The 20,235-nt window shown below is 35.9% G+C and overlaps 1 protein-coding gene across 1 annotated transcript in view; it reads left to right on the top strand.

Moving 5' to 3' along the window:
- LOC109435610 (fibronectin type III domain containing protein 3C1) overlaps window positions 1–20,235 on the top strand; it is a gene marked incomplete at its 5' end in the record, with an annotated part of 48,421 nt that overhangs the window by 15,254 nt on the left and 12,932 nt on the right. The window contains 13 exon segments of the mRNA XM_019713590.2: window positions 1,276–1,335; window positions 1,695–1,833; window positions 2,577–2,630; window positions 2,739–2,860; window positions 2,940–3,114; window positions 3,869–3,955; window positions 4,186–4,324; window positions 5,990–6,058; window positions 6,823–6,941; window positions 7,065–7,170; window positions 7,512–7,615; window positions 7,780–7,893; window positions 8,900–9,049. Of these exon segments, the coding sequence (XP_019569149.2) occupies window positions 1,276–1,335; window positions 1,695–1,833; window positions 2,577–2,630; window positions 2,739–2,860; window positions 2,940–3,114; window positions 3,869–3,955; window positions 4,186–4,324; window positions 5,990–6,058; window positions 6,823–6,941; window positions 7,065–7,170; window positions 7,512–7,615; window positions 7,780–7,893; window positions 8,900–9,049 (1,438 nt within the window).

Below are 20,235 nucleotides of genomic sequence, written 5' to 3'. Positions count from 1 at the left end.
CAACTAGGCAGAGAGAGACCTGGATATTTCTGTACAGCACTTTTAAAATCACAACACATTTTAAACTTTATTTGCCATAATTTGTCATCTATATTCAGAGACTCAAAGTGAAAATCTGAATCTAATTAGTTATTATATAAAGTTTTATTTCTTTTATAATTAGCAGCTAGAAAAATTTTTAAATTACAATATACAATCTTTTATATTAGATAGAGGGGTGGGAAAATGTAAAATATTATAAAAAACCGTTTATAAAATTAAGCTTCACTTTAATTTACAGGGTGGTCTTTTTCTGGTGTTATGTATTTTACAAGTCATTGTTTTTTATAAAAATATACTGGCCTATACCTCTGATCACCCTACAACCTTGAGTGGCCTTTGCTTAGCAGTAACAATCTTTTTTTTCTATTATTTTTAAAATTAAATCTATTGGGGTGACAATGGTTAGTAAAATTACATAGGTTTGAAGTGTACTAGTCTATGATACATCATCTATATATCACATTGTGTGTTCACCACCCAGAATCAGTTCTCCTTCCATTACCATACATTTGACCCCCTTTACCCTCTAATACCATCTCCCTTACCCCCTTACCCTCTGGTAAGCATGGAATTGTTCGCTGTGTGATTGAGTTTTTGTTTCATTTGTTTGTCTTGTTCCTTTGTTGCTTTCAGTTTTATATCCCACATATGAGTGAAGTCATATGGTTCTCGACTTTTTCTGTTTGGCATAGATGGATCTTTAGATTATTATGCTAAGCGAAAGAAGTAACAATCTTTTAGCTCTTTTTGGAGGCTATTTCAGGGTATAGAGCCTGAAGGAGCTCCTTAAGGTGGTAGAGTACAACTAGGTACTTATGACTGTTAGCTCAGGAATATGTAGGTTTGGGATCACAGCTACTCTATCCACTGTAGCAAATAGGTGCTCACTCCGGAAAGATTGCTCTGTGACTGAATGAATAAATTGAATGATGCATGGTGTCTTTGAGGCTTTTCATATCAATGCTATTTAAAGACAAATCTGTATTGTTATAGTGTGAAGAAGTTTCAGTGGTAAAACGATAAAGTTGCATTTCTTAAAGCTATATTAATTTGGCATACAAATGAAGAATTTTGAGTTAATATTACTTTTTTGCATTCATATAAAATGGGTTAAAATTATCTAAACTTGAAGGAGAATTGTGCTTCTTTATTAGTTGACTACATAAGATTAGCAATGTTACTTAGCTTTTAAATATGTACAAGATCTGTTATAAACAAAGGTTATCTTCACAGTGGTGATGAATTTACATTTACTCTACTTGACCTACAACCATCCATGGTCTATTTTGTAAGGTAAGAACTCCATCCTACGCAACCTTGCCCTACCCTATAGCCAGTCAGATTCCCCAGTCTATACTAGTTCACTACTTATAATTCCTGCAGCCAGCCTAGCTATACTTGCTAGCAGAGTGAGCGTTCCTTGAAGCTTCAAAGCAACCCCCTCCAAATCCAGCATTTGTTCACTTTCATTTAGAACAGGTGAGAGGGTGATTTGAGGGCCATTATCTGCAACGATCCAGCTTTATGGTATTAGATTTTTTAGATATGTAATTAGCTCCTAAGAAATGTATCTGGAAACTCAGGTATGCAGTTAAATACTTGTGTTAGGATAAATGTTTGAAAACTTACAACAATTGTCATTACATTTTTAGAATTACAACCATAAGCGACTCAGCACACAAAACTGTGTCTGAAGTGGTTAGCTTCACAACTCCAGGCTGTGAACCAGACCCTCCACTTGCACCCAAACTGATTAACCGATCCAAGTGCAGCCTGAATTTACAGTGGAAAGTAAGGATTTTACTACCAAAACCTTTTCTTTTCTTTTTTTTTTATTAAATTTATTGAGGTGACAATTGTTAGTAAAATTACATAGATTTCAGGTGTACAATTCTGTATTACATCATCTATAAATCCCATTGTGTGTTCATCACCCAGAGTCAGTTCTCCTTCCATCACCATTTATTCGATCCCCCTTACCCTCATCTCCCACCCCCCACCCCCCACCCCCCTTACCCTCTGGCAACCAAAACCTTTTCAATCAACATTTATTTTAATTTAAAAACATTCTACTTTGTCCTGAATTTTAAACATGAAATTATGCATGCCTCTTCTGACCTATTTCCCCAGCACTTTTCCTTCCCCATAATCGTCTTTCTTTTCTTTCTATCTGTATCAAGCATCAAGTAAATTGAGAAATGTCAATCAGAATTTCAATAATTAATAAAAGTTGAAGTGTCAGTTTCTACAACTTAAATTTATTTATAATTGTAGCTACCAATAAGTCTACCTCTCAATTTACTTAAGTACTAACTTTCTTCATTGCATAAAATTTGGAAGACAACAAAACAGAATTTGGTCATGTCTTATAGACTGTAAAAAATGCAGTTTAATTTCAAAATCTGGATTGCTTCAAAAACAAAATTTAAGCAAATTAATTTTACAGTAATTTCTGTCATTTTATTTATATACACATTCTTACATACACTGTGAAAAAACAGCCCCTCGTAATCTTATCTTTCTGATATTTCTAGGGTTCCAATGATAATGGTTCCAAAATAAACAGCTTCCTTTTGGAATGGGATGAGGTAAGCAGTTTTATTTTTAAAAGCACTTGTTTATAAATGATTATGAATATTATGATGAATTTCTATTGGTAGAATTTTATAATATTCTAACGTTTTGTGTGTATTAAGGGCAAAGGTGAAGACTTCAAAAGTTGCTATGTGGGTACCATGAAACAGCATAAGGTCCTCAAACTGAATGCTTCTACAAAATATTCATTCAGATTAGCTGCAAAAAATGAATTCGGCTTGAGGTACATTGAATTATTGCAATATTTAAAAGTCAAACTTTAAAAGGAAACTGAAACTAATTTTTCCATCTTTATTTTTCAGTGATTTCAGTGAAATAGTAGTCTTCTGTACATCAGGAACTATGCCTCTGACACCTTTACCACCAAAGCTAAAAGAAGCAGGAATCTGTGATTTGTCACTAGAATGGTGTGCTCCAACTAACACAAACCTAAATGACAGCCTTACTTATGTACTAGAAATGGAGAAAGCAGGATCTGTAAGTTCTCTTTTCATATGCTTTAATCTTCAACTTCAGTCTCAGGTACATTTTATATGCATTTTACAATGAAAATTTTAAATTTGATTAATTTCATTTCTACTCAATCAAACTGCATGATTCCTTAGTCTCTGTGTTTTAGATGGGACCAATGTAGAGCCAAAGTTAGGCAGGCCTGTACAGGGAGATCTAAAGGTACCCAAGTCCCTTAAAAGTGGCTATAGAAGCAGCAGCAGCCATAGCAACAGAAGAGACTGAAATGAGAGATTCAGAGAAGTGTGTTAGTTCTTCAACATTGGGCCTATCCCAGCTGACCTTGGGTGGTCACACAAACCCTCCACATACTTGTACCAGGGCAAGCCCTTTCCTCGTCTTGATTTTCTGATGTGGGTGGACAAACTGTTTCATTTCATTCTGAATTTTCAAGTCTATGCTGAATAGCCTAGTCAACTTAAAAAGCCGCTATAAATTTTATGTTGTATATATTTTACAACATTTTAAATAAAGCAACTAAGAGATTTGTTCTGTGTAAGTAATATGCTAAGTGCTTTCATGCACAGTATCTCATTCTAAAAAAATCTCATTCTTAAAAAAGAAGCCCTTTAAGGGCTTTTTCTCCATTTTTTATATAGAGAAACTGAGTTTCAGAGAGATTAAGGGACTTGTTCGCGACGACCCAGATGGAAAGTAATTTGAATTTGGAACCTGAACCCACGCCTGCCTGTTTCCTAAGTACATTGTCTTTCATTTGCAGGGATTGGGTTTTAAACCTAAATACAATGGACAAGACCTCTCGTGCACTATAACAAATCTTCAGAGAAGTACTACATATAAGTTCAGGGTATGTGGCTATAATTTATAAATTTGTATCATGTTGTAATATAAAATTATACTCCATTAGAGATAAAAATGTGTCTATTTTGGTTGAAATTAAACCTTATTTTGCATTTGGCTTTCAGAAATTTTTAGTCAAATAACTTGCTTTATAATATTATTTGCAACTTACGCACATTTTCAAATCAGGCATTTATTTCTAGTGGTAAACCAAGGTATTCTCTTTTACTCAAACAGATCTTTGCCTACAATATGGAGGGAAGGAGTAAACCCAGTGGAGAAGTAAAATATACTACCTGTCCAGATAAGCCTGGGTCCCCTAAAAAACCATACACAAAGGGAAAGATCCGTGCACACAGAGTAAAAATTGGATGGGGTAAGTAATGTTTTTGTATTTAAAATTTACCCTGTCTTAATATTAACTATTGAGAAGAAATCTTGCTCCAATTGCCCTCAGCTTTATAAAATATTCTCTTAATCATTTGTATATGAAATATTTCACCATGTAAATTAGTTTAGTTGTAAACTGCATTGTTTTTTCTAGTTCTCTATTGAGTTCTACATTGCTATCATATTAAGTCATGCATGAATAAATTACTGAACTTTATATGGGCCCTTAATATTATGGTTATTCCAAGTAAGACTATATCTAATACAGAAGCCACAATTAGGAGGACATATCAATGATAAATGTCAACTTAACAAGAAATTATATTTATAAAAATTATTTTGCCTCTAAACTGGCAAAATCAACTCTAAGGTACATATACTTAGCATTTCAGTCTCTTCAAAGAACTTTAAAATATTAACAAAATGCTTCATGTCCAATATTCCAAGTATGTAACTTGGATTATGTTATCATCTTTATTAATATCTGAATATTAATATCCTATTATGTTTCTTTTTTAATTAAAATTTATTGGGGTGACAATGGTTAATAAAATTACATAGGTTTCAAGTGTACAATACTATAATACATCATCTATATGTTGCATTATGTGTTCCCCACCCAGAGTCAGTTCTCCATGTATTTTGACCCCCTTATCCTCTGGTAACCACAAAACTGTTGTCTGTGTCTATGAGCTTTCGTTTCTTTATTCATTTGTCTTGTTCCTTTGTTGCTTTCAGTTTTATGTCCCACATATGAATGAAGTCATATGGTTCTCAACTTTTTATGTCTGACTTATTTTGTTTAGCATAATAATCTCAAGATCATCCATGTTGTCGTAAATGGCAGTATTTCATCTTTTCTCATGGCAGAGTAGTATTCCACTGTGCATATATACCACATCTTCTTTATCCAATCATCTACTGGACACTTTGGTAGTTTCCATATCTTGTCCACCGTGAATAATGCTGCATTGAGCATCGGAGGACATGTATCTTTACAGATAAATGTTTTCAGATTTTTTTTGGCAGATACCCAAGAGAGGGATTGTTGGGTCATATGGTAATTCTATTCTTAATTTTTTGAGGAACCTCCACACTGCCTTCCATAGTGGCTACACCAATCTGGATTCCCACCAACAGTGTATGAGGGTTCCTTTTACTCCACAGCCTCTCCAACACTTGTTACTGTTTGTCTTCTTGATGATAGACATTTTAACAGGTGTGAGGTGATAGCTCATTGTGGTTTTGATTTGCATTTCCCTAATAGCTAGTGAAATTGAGGATTTTTTCATATATCTGTTGACCGTTTGTATGTCTTATTGGGAGAAGTTTCTATTCATGTCTTCTGCCCATTTAATTGAATTGTCTGTCTTTTTGTTGTTGAGTTGTATGAGTTACTTATATATTTTGGATATTAGCCCTTTGTTGGAGGCATTGTTTGCAAATATCTTCTCCCATTTGATTGGTTGCCTCTTTGTTTTGTTGATGGTTTCTTTTGCTGTGCAGAAGCTTTTTAGTTTGACATAGTCCCTATTATGTTTCGTGTTTGTATTTTTTCCTCTCTGAAAAAATTTTAATTTATGAGATAACATTCCAGTGAAAGACTTCTAAGTTTATTCAAGAATAATTATAATTTTATTTCTTTCTTCAGAACCACCCGATGATAATGGTGGGACATATATTTCAAGTTACAGTTTAGAAGTTAGTGAAAATTTGGATGGTAAGACGTTGTGATTTTTATTAAGTTTTCATTTTGAAGTAATTTTGGATTTTCCTAGAAGTTGCCAAAATAGTATAGAGAGTTCTCATGTATAACTTTCACTCAGCTTCTCCTAATATTAAGATCTTATATAACCCCAGTACAATTATGAAAACCAGGAAACTGGCACTGATACAATACTATTAACTGAACCCCAGAACTTACCTGGATTTCTCCAGTTTTTGGTAAAATCGTATTTACTTACTGATCTTTTATGATTAATTCCACAGGGAATATAAATATTTAATTAGTGTAAATAGGTAATCGGACCACATTAATTTCCAAAATGGTTATTTCTTAGTATGTACATGAGATAACAGTGGGAACTCATGAAATTTATAAGCTACCTATAAATAAAAAGTTAAGTGAAATAAGTCAGAAAGAGAAAGACAAATACCATATGATCTCATTTATATGCGGAATCTAAAGAAAAGAATAAGTGAATGAACTAATCAGAGACAGTTTTGGAAACATGGAGGAAAAACAGGGGGTTGCTAGAGGGGCGGGGGGGTGGGGATAAGGGGAAGGTGAGAGGTTTTGGGAACGTATGGGGGGAGGGGGGTTCACACAGTGTGAGGGATGTAAATGATAAATGTCTAAGTTTTGCTCAGTCTTGTGCACCTGAAACTAATTAAAAAAAAAAAATTGGTACTAAAAAAATAAATAAATAAATAAATAAATAAAATAAATAAATAAATTGTATAAAATTTCTTTTATCCCTTCAGTAAATTCATGGAACATAATCTACAATGGAACCACAAGGGAATTTCTATATGATCACCTACAACCTAGTACTACATATAAACTGAGAGTCTTTTGCACTTCGCCTATAGGCCAAAGCCAGGTGAGGAAAGAGAGACGGAATAGTTAAATTGAGAACTGAAATGAACTGTATCATATTACTAAATATTTTACAAAACTGAACTTGAATTCATTATAGTCATAAGGTGTTTTGTATTTTTCTTAGCCTTCAGATATATTGACTATTCAAACACCCACTCTTTCTCCTGTATCTTGCTGTCCTTCACCTTTGAATGGTAAAGCGAAGTCCAAAGAAACCAACATTCAATGTGGTGAGGTTTCTTGTGTGATTTGAATGACTGTACCTAAATTTCTTGTTTTGTAACCTCTGATTTTTATATATTAAATGTAATTAAAGCAGAGCAAATGGTTTTCTTTTACTACAAAATCAAATAATGTTTAGAAAATTGTTTCTTGCTTGGTAATTAGAATTATAAAAATTTTTAATGTCTGGAAATTAGATTAAAAAGTGAATTGGAAAAAATTAATATAATTTGAATTCTGTTACTTATTTTCACAGTCTTCTTAAATTATTTTGTGTTATTTTAAAGAAACACCCTTAAAATTTAATATTATTTGAAAAAAAGATTGTTTATTTTGTATATTTTTATAGACAAGCTCCCTAATGGAAACTCTGATGTACCTGCAAATGTCCAAAAGGCACAAGAGATCCAAGATGACACAGAAGGGCACTCTGGCTCTGAAGGGAGATCCATAGTGAGTAAATAGGGCTGGAGTTGTCATATTGTTCAGTTGTTCCATTTGTAATTCATTTCACTTTGGATGAATATATGCTTCTACTTCCTATCAAAGTGGGGAGTGACCATGCCTACACAATAATTTGTGTGTTTGCTTATTTGTCTGTTTGTGTTTATTTGTAGTTTGGATGTCATTCAACAAATTGTGAAACTGTGCCAGGCCCAATACCTCCTTCTAAATGTGGTACACCTGTGCTTACCTGCAAAGGTTCAACCTGTGTTATTGTTAGTTGGGAAGTATGTTATCAATTTATTTTTTATTAATTTTGGTGATATGAAAGTATAATAATTGGTTTAGAAGTTTTTTTGAAAGTCTATAAGTCTAGAACTCCCTAAGAAGTCAGAGTTTAGATTAGGGTTCCACAAATTTTGACCATGGTTCTAGGTCACACTAGTGACCTGATACTAGTGCTACTAGGAAGGGTAAGACTTTGGTAATCCTGCTTTCCAGACCCTATATTTATGGAGGATAATAAACTTGGAAAACCAAATAGACAATCAATAGGTCACAAATTGAATTTTTAAAACCAAAACAAGAGATAAAAAATTAAATCAATTTATAGAACTTAGTGTTTTTTTAAGAAAACTTATTGGGAAATTTCTGGTAGTGTTTGTATATAACTCTATACTATGACACATAAGAAATGTGACTATGAGGTAATGAAGTTTAAAAAAAAACAATTTTACATCCATGTGAATATCTTCCCATTTAAACTAATCAAGCACAAAAGATAAGAATTGGCCTAGTTATTAAGCCACCTACGTATCTCTGAATTTTTCCTCCCTTTTACCCAGACTCTTAACAGAGGGCTTTTGACATTGACACCCAAGCTTTAATCTGATACTAATAAATGACAGGTCTGATTACAGCTCTGTACAAAAACCAGAGAGTACTGGTGTTTGTGTCTGATCCCATTTATCAATAGCAATATTAAGCAACATTAATATATCTAAGTTTGCTCTTTTTTAAGTAACCCATTTGAAAATAATTTTAATAAATTAAAAATAATAATTCATCAAATATGTGGGATTAGTCAATGTTTCTCTTAATTTTATTTGAGCCTTTTAATGTTATAATTATAGTTTTCTGTCTTAAGTTTAATTGTTTCTACACTTGTCTATATCTCATACCACTTAATAGATTATAAGCTATGACATTGAAAGGAACATGTAACTATCCACGGTATCTAGTAGAGTGAACACTTATAGAAAGAACTCAATTTCTATTTGTTGCATCTTTCAGATCCCTGTGTGTAATGGTGCTGAAATCACTAATTACAGACTAGAGTGGGGACAGATTGAAGAATCGATGCACTTGATTTACACTGGTCCTTGTCTGAGCTATGAAGTCAAAGGTCTTATTCCTGCAACTACATATTTCTGCAGAGTCCAGGTAATCCTAACAGTTCTTCCAATGTAATTCAGGCAGCAGCTATTAACCTATGCTATCCACATTCATGATACTGGCATCATTTCCAGTGTAGGGACCAGAAGGGAATCACAGACTTCAAAAATCTTAAATATTCCCCATATTCAGCAATAACATTCTGTGCTTCTTCACCTGGCATTTAGAGCCCCACATAATCTGGCATCTACTTTCTATTCTAATTTGATCTGCCATTATTTTCTGTATAGTTCTGTGTTTCCCAAATTTCCCTGAACTTAATAATCACCTAAAGTGCTTGTTTAAAAACACTGATTCTTACACCTCCACTCAGACCTATTGAATCAAAATTTCTATTTCAAAGAGTTGCTAATGGATATATTTAAAAAGCACCCAATATGATAATTATTACTATCAATTAGGAAAAACTACACAAACTATTTCAAACAAAAAGTTTATTCTACCACCACCCTCAAATATGCCTTGCACATTCATTCATAGTGTGTTGCCTATCTTGTCCCATAAAACCAAGCTTCTACATGAACACTTTCCTGAAAACCTTAGCTGGAAGTGATCTCTTCCTCTTCTGAACTACTAGAATTATAAGACTCATAACTTTAAGGTTTGGGGAGATAGTCCAAATTTAGAACAACCCTATATATTGTCACTGTTAAGTTAAACCATCAAATCATACGATCCCTAATATTGGGTGTCTAAGCTGCATCTCCCAGATTGCCTGTCATAACTGGAAGTTGTTTGTTTGTTTTTAAATCCTGTCAGATTTTTTGGGTGTCTTTGTTTTCTGTATTGGATAAAAGCTCTCACAATATATATTTATTAGTTAGAAGGCCACTGCAGTAGTCCACAGGATTGGTTAGCTTCTGCAGTGGGAATACTGAGATGTTAATGGATTTGAAAGATATTAAAGGTAAAAATCAATGAAATGGGTTTCTGCCAAGACAGAGTATCCCCATGTCTCCCAGGTGCTCCTCCTTACAAGTTAAAAAATCCTGAACATAACACAACAAACAAGCATAAGAAATCTCTGAATGGTGGAAAGAAAGAAAAATGTAGAAAGAAAAAGATCCTAAGGATCTTACAAAGTGAGGAACAATACAGTTGTGAGCCTTCTGGGTCTCCTTAACACCTCCCACATATCCAAAAAATGGTGTGGGAGAAGCATCTGATTCAAAACTGCCGACAGGGACAGATAGAAAAAAACCTTCAAGAAAAGCCTCTTCCCCTACCCAAGGAAAATGACTGTGAAATTGGTAGCCTAACAAGAGAAAATGTTTTGAGTATTACCCACCTTACTCCAGCCAAACATCAATGGAAAACCACACACACCCCTGTCCTTCCCCACCCTGAAATTTCAAAAGCCTGGATAGGAAGCTGACCATCCACTTCATGCCAAAAGCAAGTAACATGTTTTAATTTCTCTATCCGGGGATTTCAGTTTGGGCAGTACCAAGCAGGGAGTTAATTCTTCTATCCTCTGCCTAGCAGAAGCAGGCAGTGCTCTGCTCCCAATCCCCTGCCAACTGATATCAGTATGAGAGCTTATGATCTCCCATACCTCTCTGACAGAAGCAGGCAGTAGCACTCTATTTCCCCTGCAAGGATAGTGTTGACAGGCTGAGTCTCCACTCCCATCCACTAGCAACAAACTGAACAAGACAATGTAATTCAGGCTACTTAGCACTCTACTTTTCTCCTATTCCTGTGTCAGTGAGGCCCGTGAGAAACTGAACCTACATTTACATCTACCAATGCTGAGACTGAAATAGGATATTGGAAGCATGGCTAGTCAGCACTCAGGTAACCTCTCACCTGCTCTTAGCAAGGTCCAATGGAAAGCTTAGCCTCCATCTCTGTTCAGCATCATGGAGAAAGCTAGGTGGTGAAAGCTATCTTAATTAGCACCCCACTCCCTTACCTTGGTGTCGAGACCCACCTGGAAACTGAGCTTCCACTCCCACCCTGCAGGAACACAGAAGTGTTGGTTAATCCTCCACTGCTCCCCTCCGTGTTATCAGTAGGGCCCAGTGGGGAGGTGGGCTCACACTAATACTCAAGAGATATTGATACAGTACAAATAATTGCCCTACTTTTGCTGGAAAGATATCAAAAAGGGGCCTAGACAGGAGCTAAACATCTACCCTACCAAACCTTTGTACTATACCTCCAGAGGGATAGTGCCTACTAAACAAAATAATTAAATAAGACCCACATTCTCATTATATAATATGCAAAATGTCCAGAATAATAATTTATCATAACAAGAACTAGGAAAATCACAACTTAAATGACAAAAAACAATAGTTTCTATGATGAAGCAGAGGTTTGAATGATCTAACAAGGATTTAAGCAGCTATCAAAAAATGTTTCAAGAAGTAATTGTGAGTTACCTTGAAACAAATGAAAAAATATTTTTAAATCTTGGTAAAGAAATAGAAATTATAGAAAAGAACCAAATAGAAATTACAGAACTGAAAAATACAATAACCAAAATAAGTTTACTGGATGGGCTTGATAGTAAAGTGGAGATCACAGAAGATAGAATCAGTGAACGTAAGGAAAGATTAATAGAATATACCCAATTGGAATACCAGAAAGGATTTAGAAAGGAAACAAGAAGGTTTGGAACTACAGAAAAGAAATAACATTGAGTTTGTGTTCCAAGATGGTGATATGAACTCAACCTCCTCTCACAGACACACTAAAACTATAGCTACACATGGAATAATTCCTTATGAAGGAAACCTAGAAACTAGCTGAGCAACTTAAACATTGGGCAAATACCCACAACAAAATGGGTAGGAAAGGCTGAGATACACAATATAAACACCCCACCGAGCACAGTAACATACGATTGGAAGGGAACTCAGAACTCCCAGCTTCTCCCTGAGGAGTGAAGAATTTGGATCAAACATTGCATCCCAACTTTTAAGATTTCCACCTAAGGGTGAGCCCTGCAAACATTTCACTCTGAAAGCCAATGGGACATTCATCCACGAGACCCAGAAGACTATAGCAAACAAAGGAACAGTTCGTAATGGCCTTGCAAGGACTTCCAGAGGCTATCCCTTCAAGATTCAGCACAGACACAGTACAGAAAAATGCCCACCTCCCAGTCTTACCCTGAAAGAGGCCTATTTGCATATATTTAAACCTATATCTGAGGGTCAAGATCCTAATTTAGCACACATCTAAGGGCCAACTGCAATCGTCCTCTGGCCAATACCAGGTCACCAGAATCTCCGTGGAAGCAGCTTATGTACATGTCTGGAACCCCAGCATTTGTGGCTGCCACCCAGGTGATGAAACACTTGATGTCCTGGCTCTAGTGACCAGAAGATCTTGCATTTGCAGGGCCCAGAGTACTATAGCAAACGAAGGAGTTTTAAACTCTATCAGCACAGAGGCAGCAGTCAGAAACACCCATTTCCCCATCTTTCCCTGAAAGATGGTGATTTCCATATCTTAAAAGCTGAAGCCCGAGAGTTCAACTCCTAATGAACCTGAGTCTAGGTGCTGACTGAAATAATGACAACTCTTAGCACACCCTCAACTACTGGGAATCACTAAGAACAAGGAAGTGGCTTGCAAAATCACTAAAGTTTAAGAAAAAACAAGGACCTAGGGCCAGGCTGAACAATAAGATTGATCTCCAGCATAAGGCCACTCTTTAAGACTGGAAGAGGGGGCTGTTATACCTAATGCACATAAAAAAACATAGAGACTCAGGTAAAATGAAGAATAGAGAAATACGTTCAAACAAAAGAACAAAACAAAATTCCAGAAGTAGCCCTGCATAAATGGAAATAAAGAGATCAAAATAATTATAAAGATGCTCACCAAGGTAAGGAGAACGAAGCATGAGCTACAAGGTGTGCTAAAAAAAAAAAAAAAAAAAAAGATGGTGGAGTGACATCATCAACTGGCAGCGTGAGGTGAGCCTCTGGAAATCTCCCCTGGAATTTACAACAAATCGAATAACTATAAGTCCACAAATGACTCCCTGAACAGCAGACAGGCAAGACGAAGAGTCTCACTACTGAATTCACCCAAAGGTGGGCAAATTGCTTGACAGGAAAGGAGGGAAAGGAGAAGTGCGGAGATGGAGCCACGGGGGCACAGGACACAGACCTAGCTCAGTGCCCCGAGCTCGCTGCATCCTGGAACTACCGCAGCTGTGGGACAGGGAAGAATTCGGACTGCTAGGGCACCGTTTATGGCCCACAGGGCTGAGGGGACAGCATATAACACGGCTGAACCCAACACTGATGGCAGAGACGATGGAGCACACACTGAGGGAAGAAGGCTGAAAATGGTGGTTCAAGGCCCTCACTGCCACAGAGAATGGAAGCCTTAGGCACTGAGATTAGTCGACCCCCCCCCCACCCTCCCAGGGCTCGCCCCCCACGAACCTGCCCAGTGCTAGAAGTGGAACAGTAGCAGTGTCGGATCAAAAGAACAGAATATTTGCAGTTCTGATAACTGTGGTCCGCAGACACAAATTCACAGCTCACCTAATTCTGGCAAAGGGGAGGGAACTGTGGAAGTAGGTCCGACTGTGGTGGTGGTCGATGCCATTGCTCAGGGCCACCTCTCACAACCCACCCTGCCCTTATCCCAACCTATCTGGGGGGATCCCTGCAGAAGTAAACAGAACTGCTGAAACACGAGGTCTGAATCTGGTGCAAGAAAAACTTTGAAACTTCAAAAGCTCTTCATATCCCCACATGGATGCTGTACCCTATGACCCAGGTGAACTGTTAACGGAGGAGAAGCTCACCTTCCAGGGAACCCCTCATTGTGTGAGAGGCTGGATTAGTGCAGACAAAATAACAGTGTGATAGAGATAAAAAGGCTACAGTTGGAGAGAAAATAAAACATTCTACCAATACGTACTGGAAAACAAAAGAAAAACCTGTTCCTATCAACCTGTTGCAGAACCCACTCCTGTAGATGTCTAGGAAGAGAAATAATAAATGACTAAATGCCATGAATAACCAAGGCAACAAGAGCTCAGAAAGAAACTGAAAAGGCTCCAGAAAATGAACTTAAAGATAAATGAAAATATGTGACTTAAATGACAGAGAATTCAAGATTGCAGTTCTGAAAAAACTCAATGAGATGCAAGAAAACACAGGAAGACAGTTTAATGAACTCAGAAACACAATCAAAGAACAATATGAACATTTTAACAAAGAAATTGAAATTTTAAAAAGAGCCAAATAGAATTTCTGGAGAATAAGAACTCAATAGAAGAAAGTAAGAATGAAATAACCAGCTTAGGTAGAAGAGTTGACCAGATGGAGGAAAGAATCAGTGACATCGAAGATAGAAACCTGGAAATTACATGAATGGAAGAAGAAAGAGACTTGAGACTTAAAAGAAATGAAAGAATTCTACAAGAACTTTCTGACTCCATCAGAAAGAGCAAGATAAGAATAATGGGCATACCAGAAGGAGAACAAAGAGAGAAGGGAACAGAGAGTATAGTTAAACAAATTGTTGGTGAGAACTTCCCAAACTTGTGCACAGAACTGGATCCTCGAATCCAAGAAGTAAATAGAAAACCTAATTAGCTCAATCACAACAGGCCTTCTCCAAGGCACATTGTATTGAAGCTGTCTAAAATCAATGACAAAGAAAGAATCCTCAAGGCAGCCAGGGAAAAGAAGACGGTAACTACAAAGGAAAGCCCATTAGATTATCATCAGATTTTTCAGCAGAAACTCTACAAGCCAGGAGGAGTGGAACCAAATATTCAAACTATTGAAAGAGAGAAATTATGAGCCAAGAATAATATATCCAGCAAAGATATCCTTTAGATATGAAGGAGGAATAAAGACCTTTCCAGACATACAGAAGCTGAGGAATTTTCTAATACACGACCTGCACTACAAGAAATACTAAAGGAGGCTATTCGACCACCATCAACAGGGACAATTTGTGGCAACCAAAACATAAAAAGGGGAGAGTAAAGGCCTGAACAGAATATGGGAATGGAGAAAGTAAGCATGCTGAAGAAAATGGAATACTCTAAATATCAAACTTTCTTTTACATAAACTTAACGGTAACCACTCAAAAAAATCCAGAACTGAAATATATACTGTAATAAAAGAAGAAACAGGGGAAACATTATATAATACCACCACACAGAAATAATAGACAACAACAAAAAGGCAAAGAAACAATGGAGACACAGCCTTACCAGAAAACTAAAGATAGAATGACAGGAAATCCTCACATATCAATAATCACCCTAAATGTAAATGGACTGAACTCACCAATAAAAAGGCACAGAGTAGCAGATTGGATCAAAAAACTAAACCCAACCATATGCTGTCTCCAAGAGACACATCTCAGCTACAAGGACAAGCATAGACTCAAAGTGAAAGGGTGGAAATTGACACTCCAAGCAAATGGTACCCAGAGAAAATCAGGTGTAGCCATAATGATATCAGATGAAACAGACTTCAGGGTGAAAAAGGTAACAAGAGACAAAGATGGACATTTCATAATGGTAAACGGGACTATACAACAAGAAGACATAACAGTCATCAATATTTATGCCCCCAATCAGGGAGCACCGAAATATACCAAGCAACTACTAACAGAACTAAAGGGAGAAATTGACCAAAACACAATTATACTAGGGGACTTAAATACATCATTGACAGCTATGGATAGATCATCCAAACAGAAAATAAATAACGAAATAGCAGCCCTAAATGACACATTAGATGAAATGGACATAATTGACATTTATAGAGCACTTCATCCTAAAACATCAGACTATACATTCTTTTCTAGTGTACATGGAACATTCTCAAGGATAGACCATATATTGGGACATAAAATCAGTCTCAACAAATTTAAGAAGATTGAAATCATACCAAGCATATTCTCTGATCACAAGGCTTTGAAATTGGATATCAACTGCAAAAGAAAGCAGGAAAAACACAAATACATGGAGATTAAACAACATACTTTTAAAGAATGACTGGGTCAAAGAAGAAATTAGAGGAGAGATCAAAAGATACATAGAAACAAATGACAATGAAAATACATCCTACCAAAATTTTGGGATGCAGCGAAAGCAGTTTTAAGAGGGAAATTTATTTCATTGCAGGCCTATCTCAAGAAACAAGAAAAATCCCAAATATATAACCTCATGTTACACCTTAAAGAACTAGAAAAAGAAGAACAAGTAAAACCCAAGCTCAGCAGAAAAGGAAATAACAAAAACTAGAGCAGAACTAAATGAAATAGAGAACAAAAAGACAATAGAAAAAATTAATGTGACAAAGAGCTGGTTCTTTGAAAAGATTAACAAAATTGACAAACCCTTGGCTAGACTCACTAAGATAAAAAGAAGACACTAATTAACAAAATCAGAAATGAAAAAGGGGAAGTTATCACGGACACCACAGAAATACAAAGGATCATCCAAGAATACTATGAAGGACTATATGCCACCAAATTCAATAACCTAGAAGAAATGGACAAGTTCTTAGAAACATATAGCCTTCCTAGGCTGAACCATGAAGAACTGGAAAATCTAAACAGACCGATCACCAGTAACGAAATTGAATCAGTCATCCAAAACCTTCCCAAAAGCAAAAGTCCAGGACCAGATGGCTTCACTAGTGAACTCTACCAAACCTTCAAAGAGGATGTAATACCAATCCTGCTCAAACTCTTCCAAAAAATTGAAGAAGAGCGAGAACTCCCTAACTCATTTTATGAGGCCAACATTAACCTGATACCAAAACCTGGTAAAAACACCACAAACGAAGAAAACTACAGACCAATATCTCTGATGAATATAGACGCAAAAATCCTAAACAAAATTCTAGCAAATCGAATACAACAATGCATTAAAAAGATTATTCATCACGACAAAATGGGGTTCATCTCCGGGGCACAAGGATGGTTCAACATCAAGAAATCCATCAATGTGATACATCACATAAACAAAATAAAGGCCAAAAATCATATGATTATAACAATTGATGCAGAAAAAGCATTTGACAAGATACAACATCCATTTATGATTAAAACATTTAATAAAATAGACATAGAAGGAAAATACCTTAACATAATAAAGGCCATATATGACAAACCCTCAGCTAATCTCAATTAATGGTGAAAATCTGAAGCCCTTTGCTCTACGTTCAGGAACACGACAGGGCTGTCCCCTATCACCTCTGCTTTTCAACATAGTGTTGGAAGTCCTTGCCAGAGCAATCAGGCAAGAGAAAGAAATAAAAGGCATCAAATTGGGAATGAAGAAGTTAAATTATCACTCTTTGCAGATGACATGATGCTATATATAGAAAACCCTAAAGACTCCACCAAAAAGCTATTAGAAACAATCAACGAATACAGTAAAGTTGCCGGGTACAAAATCAACGTACAGAAGTCCATTGCATTCTATATACTAACAATGAAATCTCAGAAAAAGAAATACAGCAAAACAATTCCTTTTGCAATTGCAGCAAAATAATAAAATACCTGGGAATAAACTTAACCAAGGATGTGAAAGAGCTATATGCTGAAAACTGTAAGACATTTTTGAAAGAAATTGAAGAAGACACAAAGAAATGGAAAAACATTCCGTGCTCATGGATTGGAAGAATCAACATAGTTAAAATGGCCATATTATCCAAAGCAATATACAGATTTAATGCAATCCCCATCAAAATCCCAATGGCATTTTTAAAAGAAATAGAACAAAAAAATCATCAAATTTGTTTGGAACCACAAAAGACCCTGAATAGCCAAAGCAATCTTAAGGAAAAAGAACAATAATGGAGGTATCACACTTTCTGACTTTGGCTTGTACTACAGGGCCACAATAATCAAAACAGCATGGTATTGGCAGAAAAACAGACACATAGACCAATGGAATAGAATTGAGAACCCAGAAATAAAACCACATAAATATGGACAGATAATTTTTGACAAAGAAGCTAAAAACATACAATGGAGCAAAGACAGCCTCTTCAATAAATGGTGCTGGGAGAATTGGAAAGCCACGTGCAAAAGAATGAAACTAGACTGCTATCTGTCACCATATACCAAAATAAACTCAAAATTGATCAAAGACTGAAACATGAGACCTAAAGCAATAAATTACATAAAAGTAAGCATAAGTATTAAACTTATGGACCTTGGGTCCAGACAGGATTTTATGAACTGACCTCAAAGGCAAGGGAAGTAAAAGCTAAAATAAATGAGTGGGACTATATCAAACTGAAAAGCTTCTGCACAGCAAAAGAAACCATCAACGAGACAAAGAATCAACCAACCAAGTAGGAGAAGATTTTTGCAAACAACCCCTCTGATAAGCAGCTAATATCCAAAATATATAAAGAACTTATACAACTCAACAACAACACAAAGTCCAATTTAAAAATGGGCAAAGGATCTAAACAGACACTTCTCCCAAGAAGACATATGAATAGTCAACAGATATGAAAAAAATACTCAACTTCACTAGCTATTAGGGAAATGCAAATAAAAACCACAATGATATATCGCCTCATACCAGTTATAATGGCTATCATCAACAAGACAAATAATAATAAGTGTTGAAGAGGCTGTGGAGAAAAAGGAACCCCCATACACTGTTCGTGGGAATGAAAATTGGTACAGCCACTATGAAAAACAGTAATAAGTTTCCTGAAAATGTTAAGAATACAATTACCATATGACTCAGCAATCCCTCTCCTGGGTATCTACCAGAAAGATCTGAAAACATTTATCCATAAAGATATATGTACACCTATGTTCATTGCAGCATTATTCACGGTGGCCAAGATATGGCAAAAACCAAAGTGTCCTTCAACAGATGACTGGATAAAGAAGGTGTCGTACATATACACAATGGAATTTTACCAGGCCATAGGAAAAGATGAAATATGGGCAATTGTGACAACATGGATGGATTTTGTGTTCATTATGCTAAGCAAAATAAGTCACACAAAAAGTAAGGAACCATCTGACTTCACTCATCTGGGACATAAAACTGAAAGCAACAAAGAAACAAAAACTCAGGTACAGTTTATTGGTTACCAGATGGTAAGGGGGTAAGGGTTACAGAAGAGAGGAAACGGGGTCGAATATATGGTGATGGAAGGGGAACTGACACTGGGTGGTGAACACACAATGCAAAATATAGATGATATATTATAGAAATGTACAATTGGAAACTATAATTTTACTAACCAATGTCACCCCAATAAATTAAATTATATGTATATATAATTTACTATATTTCTTATAGGTTTTTAAAATGTAGTTGATGTTTGATGTAAAAATTCTAAGACCACCTGGAGGAAATACTTAAAACAATCACATTTTTTAAATGGGGAGGTTAAAGGTATCTAAATTGAAGTAAAGTTTCTAGACTTCACTCAAAGTGGTAAAACATCAATACCAATAGACTGTGATCAGTTCTCTATGTATATTATAATACCTCGGAAGACACTAAGAAAACAAATATGAGACAATACAGTTAAAATAATATAAATAAATCCAATCAAATTAGTTTTCCAAAAAGTATTTAAGTGTCACATGGGAAGGTAAAAAATGAGCCAGGAGACTTGTGATGGGAGACTTCAGCAGTGTTCAGGGAAAAGGGAGGTGGCCTTTGTTACCCAGGCCTCAGCTTCTCAGGTCCCTCCGCCCACTCCTTACCAGGAAACAAGCTGTTGAGGCCAGAGACACAGTGAAGTAAATTACATTCAGACAAGGGGAGATGCTCCTTGTGGGATGAGGTCACTATTTCCAGTTACGAAATAGAAGAGAGAAACAGAATATACAGGAACAATAAAATAAAAAAGGTCAGGCTTAATTCCTAGCATATCAATGATTACGTTCAATGTAAAAGAGTCTAAATATACTAATTAAAAGACACAGGTGGAAGAATGGATCAAAAAACATGGTAGAACAATATTCTCTCTACAAGAAACTTACTTCAAATACAATTACAGGAAAGTTGGAAGTGAAAGGATGGGAAAAAGATATACCATGCAAACATTAATAAAACCAAAAAACAGGAGTGGCTACATATATGAATACTTCAAAACAAAGAAATTTCTAGAGACAAAGGAGGACATTACATAATGATGAAAGGATCAATATAGCAAGACACGTAAGTACCTTAAATGTGTAT

This window comes from Rhinolophus sinicus, chromosome X (assembly GCF_036562045.2).
Source record: "Rhinolophus sinicus isolate RSC01 chromosome X, ASM3656204v1, whole genome shotgun sequence".
NCBI lineage: Eukaryota > Metazoa > Chordata > Mammalia > Chiroptera > Rhinolophidae > Rhinolophus > Rhinolophus sinicus.
Note: the sequence above shows the minus strand (reverse complement) of the source record. Positions and strands in the feature narration are given on the sequence as shown.